We start from the raw sequence: 12,818 nt of genomic DNA on the forward strand, positions 1-12,818 counted from the left end.
CTTAACTTTCTGCAAAATAATCATCTCCTTTGCTGCCCGTATATATGCCCAGTTTAGTCATTTTCACCATGTATCATGCTTGTGAGCAGGCTCTCGTTTATACATGACCACAAACACTTTGACTACATAAATTACGGAGTACCTCACCACAAATTCAGCAACCTTTGTGCATGAACACTGATAAGCTGTTTTTAAATTGCATTTCTAGGGTTTATGACTACCAGCGTGTGCCGGCATCCCTGTCTCCCCTGCCTCCCATGGGACCCAGTCTGGCCAAGCGATCCCGTTCCTCCTCCTACTCCACTGGGCACAGACGCAGTCGAGACAGAACTCACTCCAAAAGCTCCAGAGCTCACTCCACTAGTTCAACTACAGCTAAGTGTGAGTAATATGAATATGAATTACATTAGATGCTGCACATTTATATTGTTTTCTTTTCTGTAAGAAAAGTCAAATGTTAAATATAAAACTAGGGTCATCACATTTTTGTCTGCTTTTAATAGTCACATACACAAAATGTTGTGTGTAGTTTACTGAAGTCACTGCTCATAATTTCTAGGTGATGAAGTTCAAACAGTCAACAGTTTTAACCTCTTTTTCTCTGATACTGCTTTGATGAGACAAAGGGAAAATGAACTGTATTCAAACCATGGCTGCATGACACCAAATCATCAGATCAGAAGCGCAAATAAATTCTGCACATGCTGCCCAAGTACTTCATAACATCAAACATAATGCCAACATGAAGTGTTATAATATAATATACTGAAAATTATTGAATTTGCATGTACTGTTCTTTTACTCTCTGGACTTCTTTCATGGTCACATTATTGTAAAGTAACAGTTAGACTGTTTCAGAAATACGCTTTGCTGTCTTGCCGAGAGTTAGATGAGGAGATGAACCTCTCATGTCTGTACTGTACCGTAAATATAAACCTATAGCTAACAGACAGATAGACAGACAGATAGATAGATAGATAGATAGATAGATTAAACAAATTTGATGTTATGTCTTAATTAGTGAGCTTTAGAGATGCTGGTAGGTGGATTTTGTTACATTTGGATGGAGCCAGGCTAGCTGTTTCTCCTTGTTTCCAGTCTTCATGCTAAGCTAACCACCTGCAAACATGAGTGTTGTTCTTATCTAATTCTCTGCATGAAAGAAAATCAAAAGCGCATTTCCCAGTTTGTCTAACTATTCAGGTATGTAATTTCCTTCTTACACTCTTTCTCTCTCTCTCTCTGTCTGCCTCTGTGTGCGTGTCCCTGAAGTGGGCATGGAGGAGTTGCAGGTGATTAAAAAGGAGCTGACTCTGATAAAGACACAGATCGATGGGCTGCTTGACAGTCTTGACAGGATGGACACACAGAGGAATGACCACAAAGGTGAGACACTCATTCACAAAGACAGTGGAGGCAGGTAGGTGTGAGATCAAATGATAGATAATCTATTCGCACATCAAAAACATTTTAAGGTGGACTCAGGCGATATGCCACTTTCAGATTTCTGCTTGATTAGCTCCACCAGTCACAACCCCAATCAAAATGATTCAGGATCTATGCTGCAGGGAAACTGCTGGATGGAAATACACTGCACCAGCAGCACCACTCCTATTTTACCTGACAAATCAATTATTTCCCTCCAGTCAGGATTTTTTTAAAAGTTGTTGTTGAATCAAGGCCGATTCATATCAACTAGAGTGTGGGTGTCTTGATTTATGGTCGTGTGCAAATTATGGAACATGATGAACAAACAATGTGGTTGAAGAAACTGCCTGAAAAGGGAGAAATATCAGGGAACAACAGCAAATCAGTGTAACTGGGGCAGAAGAGCTGCTGCTGCCCTCATGTGGACATTTTGACACAATACAGTTACTGCACCTGCCAACAAGCAGCTTTATTATCCTTCCTAAGGAAATTGCTTTTACTGCAACCTTAATAAAACTAATCATAAACTGAAACACAGTTTAAATCACTCATTTGGTTCAGTCCAACTTCCTCTGAGTACTGTAGCTTCAGTCGCTGCTACTCTAAAATGTTCTCGTAAAAAAAAACAATGCTCACCTTCAGGAATGTGTACGTGCATGTGTGTCTTCTATCTACTTTGAATGACCTTGGGCGATTGATAGCTCTCATCTTCATATTAATTTATTTCTGGCTTTACTTGATTCCCCTGTCCCTCGCTGTCTAGCTATGCTGTCTCTCGCTTCCCCCTCACTATCTCCTCATCTGTCCTTCATCCTGTCACTCCCACTCTTGTTTTCTGCCAGTCATCTAGTACAAAGTCAGTGGATGTGCACAGACGACCCACAGTAAACATGTACTTTCTTCACACTCCTGTCCAAAACAGAAACAGGACCTGAGCTCCAAACCGTCTTCACTAAGCTCCATGTGTGCATGTGTTGCAGGGTCTCCCCTGAGAGAGGACAGTCCAGCTGGCTCACCGTACGCTTTGTCTGCCAGCAGCCCCGAGCATTCCCTCTCCTCCCTCTCTCCCCCCAGCTCCCGCCATCGAATCCACAGGAAGAGCCCTGACCTGAGGGAGCCTGATGACGATCACCACACGGTAAACTGCCCCTAACGTCTGTGTGCACTCGTTCAGGAATGGCTAAAAAGAGCAAGGCCATCCCTCTTGCTTTTATTGTGCTTACAGCATGATGCTAGTTTCCGGTAATATTACTTAGGTTCATAACAACGGCCTCTCACTTTGAATTTCAAATTATTTACAATTACACTATTTTAAGAACATTTTAGCTTTGGCTTTAAAATGACAAAGACAAGATAACCAGATGTTTCTGTCTTGTGTGGTGAGTGGACATCAAACAGCCACTGTTAAATCATTTTATATTTACACGATTGAATTTTACTTAGTCATTCTGAGCTTGCAGTTTAATGAAATGTCTCTTTGTTTGTCCTCTCACGTCTGTCTGTCTGTCTGTCTGTCACAGATGAGCAACCACAGCTCTGACCCCGAGGAGGAAATATGAGGGATGAAAATGAGAAGACGTGGATTAAGTGCCAAACATGGAGGAAGAGAACAACAACCACCAAGTCAACGCTCATATCAGAGGCTCAACTCCTCCCCAACAAGGGTGTACATATCAGACAACACAATACATTTAATTGTATCACAGCAGCTCGGTTTCTGTGATGAAATGGAATGGAATGAAAAACACTGATGCAGGGGACTTATACACACCAAGTACATGCACATATAAGAAGAATTTGTTATGTGGGACTGAGAGAGGGAGAGTGAGAGAGGGACCTTATCCAGACAGCAATTATAAAAGACAACTGGAAGCGAGGTGGTGAATTCAAAATTTTATAATCCTGCCTAAAGCAGTGGGTGTGCACGTACACCAGTATTCCAGTATTAATCCAAATATTGCTGTAATAATCCAAATGAGACAATAAGAGTTCTGTGATTAAAACATTATGTAAGCGGCTTACCAGTTTATCTTGTTCAAATGAAAAGCTTCTCAAACAGGCAGCATATGCCAGTATCAGACTGTACATACAGTAATAATTAATGTGTAGTCATGGAGTATTTATAGAGGTGCTACAATGTTGCTGCTGCTTCAACAGTTTCTCCCAAGAAAAGGATAAGATATAGGGAATAAGTGGAATGTTGCGTGCATGTACCTCAAACCCAAATTCCTTCTATGGATCTCACATGTTGTTTTTTTTTGGCTTGTGAAAGTAAAAGAAATATACGCTCTTAAATTTGAAGAAGAGGGTTTTTTGCTGATGCTCAACTTAGTTTTTCTCTGTATGGTATACTTCTAAAATATCAGAATTCAGCTCTCCAGACACAAATGACAGTAATCCTTGAGAGACTGAATCGTCACACCGATGATTCAGGAGAGAAACAGGTTGTTTTCTGCTTGTATGAGTAAGCTACTTCTCTGAGTGTGACTCTTGTTATGTCACACCTTTCAGAACCACAAGTGTTTTTTCTTCTTTAAATGTATTTGAGGAATGTTTCCACCAGCTTTCCTCCACCATGTATTTGGCACTTTGAGACATGCAAAGGCCCAGGTCAGTGTGTAATATTGTGTATTATTGTAAACTTTATTGTAATTGTTGAACTGTCTGATTTTAATCTTGCTTTAGGACTTCTCATATGTTTTTTAAAGAAAGCAATGATGTTATTATTATAATTCCTATGGTGTTACATGTTTTTGTTTGCATTCTTAAGATAAGCCAAGTGGAAATACTCATCGTCACAGTAGTAAAAGTATTTTCATATTGAGTATAAATACAGTACATGGGTGTGTGTTTTTATTCTTAAAGACCAAGATTGACATGGAGGAAAAGAGTGAAAGAGGAACAAACATTTCAGGAGAAAATATGAAATAATGAAGTGTTTTTATGACATCATTAAAAAAAATCATAAAAGTACTGTTTCAAGACTGGACCACTAACAGTATGCAACTAATGTGAAGTATAAATCACACAATAACTGGGAGACATAGTGGATAGGCAGATCATGTGATCTCATGTCTCTTCAGTGCACAGATGGTTTGACCAAAGGTCAGTCTTACCCTCAGGCAAAGCTGTGCACAGTATCATCCATACGGTGTGTGCTGCCTTGAGAGCCTCTGTATGCCTGGTTTTGGAGGATATCACCAACACTGCCAAGACTCACACTGCACCAGTTTCCACATAGACCAAGTTGTCCACCTCTAATGGGACGCCATCATCTAAACTCCTTTCACAACCGCCAGGACAAAAGCAGATTTTATAGTGAATCTGTTACTCTTCTCAGTAGCACATGGTATCCTGCTGACTCACTACACTGAAACAAATTCAGCCAAGTTTTGCACAAATATGAAAGAAATCCACCTGCAGTGCAGTCTCTCCACCACCAGCTGTTTCTCTGAAAAGCCATCTGAGAAAGACAAATGAGAGAGGAAGAGAAGGATTGGCAGGGTAAATTACTGAGATACTAACGCCACACAGGGAGAAAATTGTCTACACCAATAACTATCAGTTGGTTTTATGTTACCCTTAATGCAACAATACTTTGTATTTGGTAGGTAAACAGAACCTCTGTCACATAAGCTCAGAAAATGTAGTTTGGCTCCAGGAATAGCGTAGCAAATGGATCTTCTGTTTAGAATATTAACCACAGAACGGTCCTATAGTTCATCATGCCAGAAGAAAAACTACTATATACTATTGCAATCCATAACAAATAATGACTTGATTAAAAAACAAGGAGAACAACAATCTAAATATGGGAGGTTTATGTTGCTTGATGACGATATTCTGCCATATAATTTTCTGTCATGCTCAAAGTTTGGTCCATTAGAATTACAGGAAATCCCAGCAGTGTTTTCGAAGACAGGCACCATGTTTAATTTGTTTACAGAACTTTGCTTTTACATTAAGCTCCAAAAGATCCCTCATATTGAGTATCACGTTGAATTCTCGGCTTAGAATTTCATTATGAGAGATATGTGGAGGAAGTATCACAGCACATGTTTTTCAGTGGATTCATTGGCGGAATTCAAGCAGGAAGTTGTAGGTTGTATTTAGAGTCCATAAACCCATCAGTCACACATACTAATGTCAGAAAAAAGACTTTGTTCCTTTTAATTCCATTAATTGTTGTGGTGATGGCACAATGGATAAGACACATACCCTTGGTGTGAGAGACCCCGGTTCCCACTGTGACCCATCCACCATTGTGTCCCTGAGCAAGACACTTAACCCCTTGTTGCTCCTGAGGAGTGCGACCTCTAACATGTATAGCAGCTGTCAGTCGCTAGGGTTAAAGGCGTCAGCTAAATGAATAAATGTAATGTAATGTAATTGAGCTCATCTGCCTCTGAACCGCCCACTTTGATCATGTACTTCCACTAAGTTCAAAGTGTCACAAAAGGAGCTCTTGCACAACCAATCTTCTGTTGACAAAAAGATAAGCACATGTGTGCTGAATGTCATATTGACTAGGACAGTTTGCATGATGACATTGTGGCAAAATGATGTTAAATAAACCATAAAATTGCATTTTTGGGGTAAAACTGCTGAGCCATTTTCGATTTTATTCATCAGTGCACATGAGTGCCTACAGGCTGCAGCAACTCAAGGGTCATATTTTGCCTGAAAATAAGGTAAGCTCAAAAAGTAGAATATTTTAATTAAACAGGCTATGATGCTTTAATAATTGTTCAAACATGAAACATAAATGTCAAAGCCTATGTCCAGATTTTTACCTACATTTTAGAGTCAGATGTTATTATTAGTATTGACAACTACCTTGTACTGTAGCTAGTAGAGGTAATTACATGTCCAGTTATTCAATTATACTAAGAATTTATACGTAATAAATTACAACTTCCTTATTCAACTTTCTTGTTGTTTTTTCAAAATGTCATAATTTGACATATTACAGAACTAAAAAGGCTGAAAAAGAAAATGACATTATTGTGTTCCGAAGCAGGATTTTCACTTTGCATTCCCAAATAATTCTCATATACTGTACATGCATTGTCTCAATATAATCTTTTTTTCTGGTCCAAATTTGAAGGTTCTCTCTTTAACTAGGCCTAATTAACTTTTCATTAATGATGGAGGAAGATGAAAGCACATGATGAAAACTTTGATTTAGCTGCCCTCTAAATTCAAGATCTGATGTGTAAGTGTTCAGAAATTGTGTGAACTAGATGTGGCTTTTGAAAAACTAGGAATGTATCAATATAAAAAAAATCTATAGTCAAAAAGGCATATCTGTAAATTTGAATATGGGCTAATGTGATTGCTTCAGAATCACATTATCAATTTAAAGTCTTATGTCCATGTTTTGTAGATCACAGCCATAGCAGGCTCAGCCAGTCCTCTGACCACTCATGTGCTGAACACTGCAATGGGTATCCCTGGCTCCAACATGGCCCTCAGCCTCTATCGACAAGACCCCTCCACTAATGCCTGGAGTTTGATAACAGCTGGGTAAAACTCTGAGGACAACAGCCATATGAGAAAAAAACACACATATAGTCACAAAGTATGATCACAGGAAAATCTGGAATATACACTGGACAAACATATGTTTGTTCATGGGTCTTTATATTTTGTCTCAACAGGACCACTAATGAGGATGGACGTTGCCCAGGACTCATCACAAAACAAATATTTACATCTGGTGTGTATAAAATTTGTTTTGACACTGCTCAGTACTGGGAGAGTATTGGAGAGACCTGCTTTTACCCGTATGTTGAGGTAAGCAAAGACTTAAAATGTTATGTGTTGACATGGTAACACGATGGAGGAAGCCATCCGCAGGAGTGCTGCTGATTTACGTGCTTGTGGTGTTACCATATTTTTGTAACTAGATCAGTGAATTTGTATCCTCATTTTAACTGTAATATGCAAACACTTTAGGCTACCTTAATTGTTGATCTCTTTCATGTTTGTTGTTTTGTTGCAGATTGCTTTCACCATAAAAGACCCTGGCCAAAAGTACCATGTTCCTCTGCTCCTGAGCCGTTTCTCTTATAGTACGTACAGAGGAAGTTAGAGATCAAGTGTGATGAACCTCTTGAAGCTATCTATCAGGCAGAGGCAACTCCAGAACATTCATCTCAGCAGCAGATGAACTGTCACGCCTATTGAAAAGACACAATGCTCCATTTGAATGATTCATCAATTTTAACAATAATCAAAAATCACTATAACTATTTTTTTTGCAATTAAACAACCTATTAAATAAGTTATGTGTTGTCAAATGTGTTTGTCGTTTGTAAACATGCATTTAAAGTTTAAAAACATCAACCCTCTTTCTGTACTATTGTATTTAAAATGACACAAATTCACGTTTTATATAAATACCATCCGTCCATCGTCAACCACTTATCCTGCGTAAAGTGGTTGCGGGGGGGACTGGAGCCTATCCCTGCTGACATTGGGCGACAGGCGCTGTACACCCAGGACAGGTCCCCAGTCCATCGCAGGGTTTATATAAATACCATTTAACAAATTATATTACTCTCACAAAAAGCTTATTTATACTTATCAATCAAAATTAAATTAATCGGGCTATAATATGATAAATCATATACATTAAATATAATTCATAAACATAATTTTCATAAGGTCACAACCATAGACTGTGTGGCCGAAATCACCAACTACTCACTATGTAGAGGACTATATAGTGAGCTCGCCATTTTGTAGTACTGCCCGAATGTATAGTGATAATTATTATACCCTATATAGGCCACTCAATGTATCCCAGAATGCATTTTGAAAAGTAGTGTACAACCGATGGTCACTAACCAAGCCATGTATACCATCATGCACTGCGCTGATAGAAAAAACTGATTGTCTGACGGCAATGACGTAATTAACGGCGCCGAAATAACAAGCGGGGTAGTGTCCGAAAGTGTTGTTTTAATAATGCTAGTGAGCTCCCTATATAGTGCTCTACATACTACTCCCTACATGGGGGGTAGGGAGTAGTGAATGAGAGGGGATTTCGGACACAGCCAATATATTTTCTCATGTGATCGTTACTCTGTGCTCTATTGCTTTACCCTGACTTTTGGATCGTTTTTTTCCCGATGTTGATTACACTCCCCTGAGTTCGGTAGGGCCTTGCATCTTATGGGAGTTTAGAGTGCATTCGGTTACATTACGTTACCGCATCCCCTTTTCAGTCTTCTAGGTCTATATTACTTTTGTAAATCATGGCAGACGACGAATTAGAGGCAATTAGGCGGCAAAGAATGGCGGAACTACAGGCAAAGCACGGGGTAAGACAAAACATGAGCTGGGAAGCGTGTTTGCGCCCGCCTTAAAAGGAGATGCTGAGTTCAGTAACGTTATGCTGCTAACGTTAGCTCAACCAGCCACCACAAGTCAACTGTTACTCCTGCGATAGACATAGCTCACTTATGAGATCCATGCTCTGTGTAAATGAACTGTAATTAACTCGGTTGTTAGCGAGATAAATCACTGTAATGTCGAACATCCTCTCACTAGCACTTTGTATCGACTGGACAGCGCACACCCCTCTGACAATGACAGCTTTATGCTAGCTGAGCAAAATGGAGAAACGAGTTCTAAAAACATGTAACCTATTTTGTGTTTGCGGCCATATTCACAAGTAGACCGCAGACTGGTGAGCTTATGAGTTGAGTATTTTCATAGATTGTGTTAGTGAAAAGGCAGAGCCGTTTATGAACGTCACTGTTTCTTTACTACATGAACAGATAACGAAATCACACTAAACCGTAAACTGCTCTGTTATCTGACAGTAATTAATTATAATTAAAGTGTCCAACCCAACATATCTTGGTACATACCACAGTATGTAAAAATAAGTACACTTTTCAATGACTAAATTTAAGGAATCCTTATCAAAAAAATGTAACGTCATATCATATGCTTATTTTAAATCAATCAGGATTTTGTACTCAGATATTGATTAGAATCCACCTCAATGATACCGTATTGGTTGTGCTGTAGTGCTCAGGGCTTTAATCTCTGCCTTTCTTCAGCTTTCAATTTTTGAACTAAACCTAACATTTTCACAATTTAAAGTTAGTATTTCCTGCAGTATTTGTAAAGAGATTTTTTAGAGTGTGCAAAATTCCTGTGGAAAAGCAGCATATCATGTGGGTTTTGTTTTGTTTATGAACACCACTCAAAGAAGAAGAAGAAATGTCCTGGACTCATTTCCATTGTTGTCCCTGGTGTTTGTACAATCCACCAACCTTTCAAAATGGAGACATACATTCATTGTCTGACTTAAGAAATATTAAAATATAGGAACTAAAAAACTGAATAATATGAACAGTCTCTTAACTTTTTCAGGAAGCAGCCAATGCATCATAAAAGGCAACAATTATAGGACAATGTTCAAGGTGCAAACATAAATGTGTAAAAAGGTAAAACATAAAAACAATACAGTTCATTGATATCCATCAACACTGAGATATAGCTTATACAACTACATAGACATTAAGATATAGCTAATGACCTTTCAGATGTGAAGTGGGTAGATGTTAGCGACATACCATAAATTTAGAGATGTGTCTTGGCTCCAGCTGTGCTCATTGTCTTGAACCTGTCAGACCTGGTCTTCATGATTAGTGTCTCACATGAACACCTTTATCTGTTGCCTCAAAACTAGCGTACTGTAGATTCTGGCTTTTCATCAAATTTCAACATATCTTTAGCCAGTCATTACACTGTTTTTGTGAAACATGTGATTAGAACTTTGCTTGCTCATTTTGAGTTAGAGATAGATAGTTTGTGAGGCCTGAGTGAAGGGAATATTGGCTGATATGAAATCCTTTTCCTTATTAGGTTATACATCGATTCTGCAGATAGTTGAATGCAGAAACACAACCTATATGTGATGGTACTGTCTTACATATTCTTTCAGGATTCTTCAAATAATCAGCAAGGAGAGGAGGCAAAACAAAGGTAAGATGAGATTAATTCAAAAGCTTATACGTCTCTATATAACGTCTCTAAGTATAGTTCTTAAATGTACAGTAGTTTTATTGAAATACAGTTCAATTTCTTTATCACTCAACTAAATAGACTTTAGAGAACATTTGTGCATTATCTACAAACTAGTAAAAAAGTTTTGAACACTAACAACCTCAGTGTAGCTGCGGGACACAGCTGGTATTCTGATGGCTTGACAGTTTAATAAATGTAATGATTTCCTAGTTCTGGGGTGGCACGGTGATACAGTGGTTAGCACTGTGGCTTCACAGCAAGAAGGTTGTGGGTTCAAACCCCAGTTACCCCGGGCTTTTTCTTGGTGGAGTTTGCATGTTCTCCCCGTGTCCGTGCTCCGGCTTCCTCCCACCATCCAAAGAAAGCTAGGTTAATTGGTGTCTCTAAAATTGTCCATAGGTGTGAGTGGTTGTTTGTCTATGTGTGGCCCTGCGATCCTGTACACAGGATAAGCGGTTGACAATGGATGGATTACCTAGTACCAGACAGTAGTAGGTCGTGCTGATGTGGTGATATGCAACTTTTTATTCACAGAGAAACAGACATGAGGAACTCGATATTGGCTCAAGTTCTCGATCAGTCTGCCCGTGCCAGATGTAAGTGTGCTCTCAGATTTAAAGGGATCCCTTAGGAATTTGGGTCATGTTCTTGTATAACCAAAATGTTATTTTAAATAAGGGTAAAGCCCTAACAGTAATGCAAAAATGTGTGTGAAAATGCAAGCGTTGAGAATGTTGTAGAAAACAATCAGAACAATATTCTGTAACACACCTTCTGAGTTTTTTGTATTCACTCACTTGACTTCACAAATAAAAGTGTCCTGAAGGATTTATCTAAGAAACAAATGCTCCTCTCTCTGAGTTTTGAAAAAAACTACATAGTGCTCCATTAAAAGTATACTTTGTGATGAATAAGTTGTGCCACACACGTGAACACAAGGTGGTGAAATAATTTTCTTTTTTCAGTGAGCAATCTCGCTTTGGTAAAGCCAGAGAAGGCCAATGCAGTTGAAAACTATCTCATTCAAATGGCTCGTTTTGGAAAGTTAGGAGGAAAGGTATGACAATGACCTCAGACGCTTGAAGCACTAATATTGCTGATATTTTTCCACATGCCAGCAGTGCAATGAATGGATTTTCTCTTTTGTCAGATTTCAGAGACGGGCTTGATCGAGATTCTAGAAAAGGTCAGTCAGCAAACGGACAAGAAGACAACTGTCAAAGTAAGTTCCACTGAAATGTCATCTTATCTTTGAGTCATGAACTGTCACTTATCCATCTTACGTCATTTATGCTCTGTACTTGTTAGTTCAACAGACGGAAGGTGATGGACTCGGATGATGAGGATGATTACTAACTTTAAAAGGGAGCCCTGGAATGAGCCAAGAAATCAGGAGAGGATATACTTTACCAGGACTCTGACAGCATCTTTGACCAGCTGAATCCTGGGATGCCACACTAGCTACTGTGTGTCTCTGGAATCTGCATACCAAGAGGGAAGAGCAGCAAAGTGGAGTTGACATTGTGGCATAAGTGGTGGGGGGTAGAACACACACACACACACACACACACACACACACACACACACACAGTCAAATAAAGTGTTCTTTTGCAATCTCTTCTCAGTCAAGTTGCTGTGAATTTGCACTGCTTGTGTTATACCCCTGACAGCTCATGGCACTGTTTGGCTCCTCTACTTCTTTCAGTAGTTACTCTTTTTTTTTTCTTTATTTTCACCATGCTTGATTTCTGTTCTTCAATCACAAGAAACTAGATGAAACGTACTGCTGCATTTTATTTAGACTGTTCTTTGAATACAGTACACTTGTCTTATTTAGGGACAGTCTTCCATTTGCTTCGGATGGTGAATTTGGATATTTTCTTTTTGCTTACATGTATCTTAAAGGTTTACATAAAAATTCCAAAAAAGCCTTAAATGTTTTTTTTTTTTTTTTTTTTCCTAGTGAAGCATTTCTAAAATGATCAGTTATTATGAAGAAGCGGTTTCCATTTTTGTTTTTTACACAGATTGTGTTCCATTGGGTCAAGGAACACAATTATCATGTTTGAAGGAACAGAAAGACTTAGCAGCATCATTACACTGTGTCTCACCACCATAGGAAACAGTTGACTTACTGTTTCTTTAAGGATGATTGACTTTTTGCTGAATAAACAATTTCAAATTTCTTTTTTTTTTTTTTCAGAAACAAAAGTTAACAGATTCTCAAATGTATCCTACTACTTTTAAAATAAAAAGCATGAAGGAGGAACGTGATTTAAATTTTTTATTTGTAAGAAATGCTCTGTCAAGTCTAATAACACTGCAGCTAATAAGCAAGCTTT

General features: G+C 38.6%; 3 protein-coding genes and 1 long non-coding RNA gene across 4 annotated transcripts in view; 3 read left to right on the forward strand and 1 right to left on the reverse strand.

Annotated features, from left to right (window-relative positions):
- LOC119890511 (heterogeneous nuclear ribonucleoprotein C-like) overlaps positions 1–4,263 on the forward strand; it is a 38,340-nt gene extending 34,077 nt beyond the window's left edge. The window contains exons 4-7 of the mRNA XM_038701815.1: positions 209–381; positions 1,273–1,386; positions 2,409–2,566; positions 2,949–4,263. Coding sequence (XP_038557743.1) covers positions 209–381; positions 1,273–1,386; positions 2,409–2,566; positions 2,949–2,987 — 484 coding nt within the window. The 3' untranslated portion in view covers positions 2,988–4,263. The remainder of the gene's footprint in view (positions 1–208; positions 382–1,272; positions 1,387–2,408; positions 2,567–2,948) is intronic.
- Positions 4,260–5,855, reverse strand: LOC119890513. The gene is made up of 3 exons (XR_005442248.1): positions 5,647–5,855; positions 4,846–4,891; positions 4,260–4,711 (listed from the first exon to the last, which is right to left on the reverse strand). It is a non-coding gene; the product is annotated as an uncharacterized LOC119890513 (long non-coding RNA).
- A 78-nt stretch (positions 5,856–5,933) lies between these two features.
- Positions 5,934–7,730, forward strand: uraha (urate (5-hydroxyiso-) hydrolase a). Its single transcript, XM_038701816.1, has 4 exons — positions 5,934–6,119; positions 6,815–6,954; positions 7,089–7,224; positions 7,433–7,730. Exons 1-4 carry the CDS (start codon positions 6,066–6,068, stop codon positions 7,520–7,522), a joined length of 420 nt encoding a protein of 139 aa, XP_038557744.1. The 5' UTR covers positions 5,934–6,065; the 3' UTR covers positions 7,523–7,730.
- Positions 7,731–8,430: 700 nt separating this feature from the next.
- pdcd5 (programmed cell death 5) lies at positions 8,431–12,745 on the forward strand. The gene is made up of 6 exons (XM_038701736.1): positions 8,431–8,756; positions 10,394–10,434; positions 11,011–11,072; positions 11,442–11,533; positions 11,627–11,698; positions 11,785–12,745. The coding sequence occupies exons 1-6, from the start codon at positions 8,691–8,693 to the stop codon at positions 11,830–11,832; spliced, it is 381 nt and encodes a 126-aa protein (XP_038557664.1). The 5' UTR covers positions 8,431–8,690; the 3' UTR covers positions 11,833–12,745.
- Positions 12,746–12,818: the final 73 nt, after the last annotated feature.

This window comes from Micropterus salmoides, unplaced genomic scaffold (genome assembly GCF_014851395.1).
Source record: "Micropterus salmoides isolate LMB-PRFRI ecotype aquatic unplaced genomic scaffold, ASM1485139v1 Ms_hic_scaffold_6, whole genome shotgun sequence".
NCBI classification, from domain to species: Eukaryota; Metazoa; Chordata; class Actinopteri; order Centrarchiformes; family Centrarchidae; genus Micropterus; species Micropterus salmoides.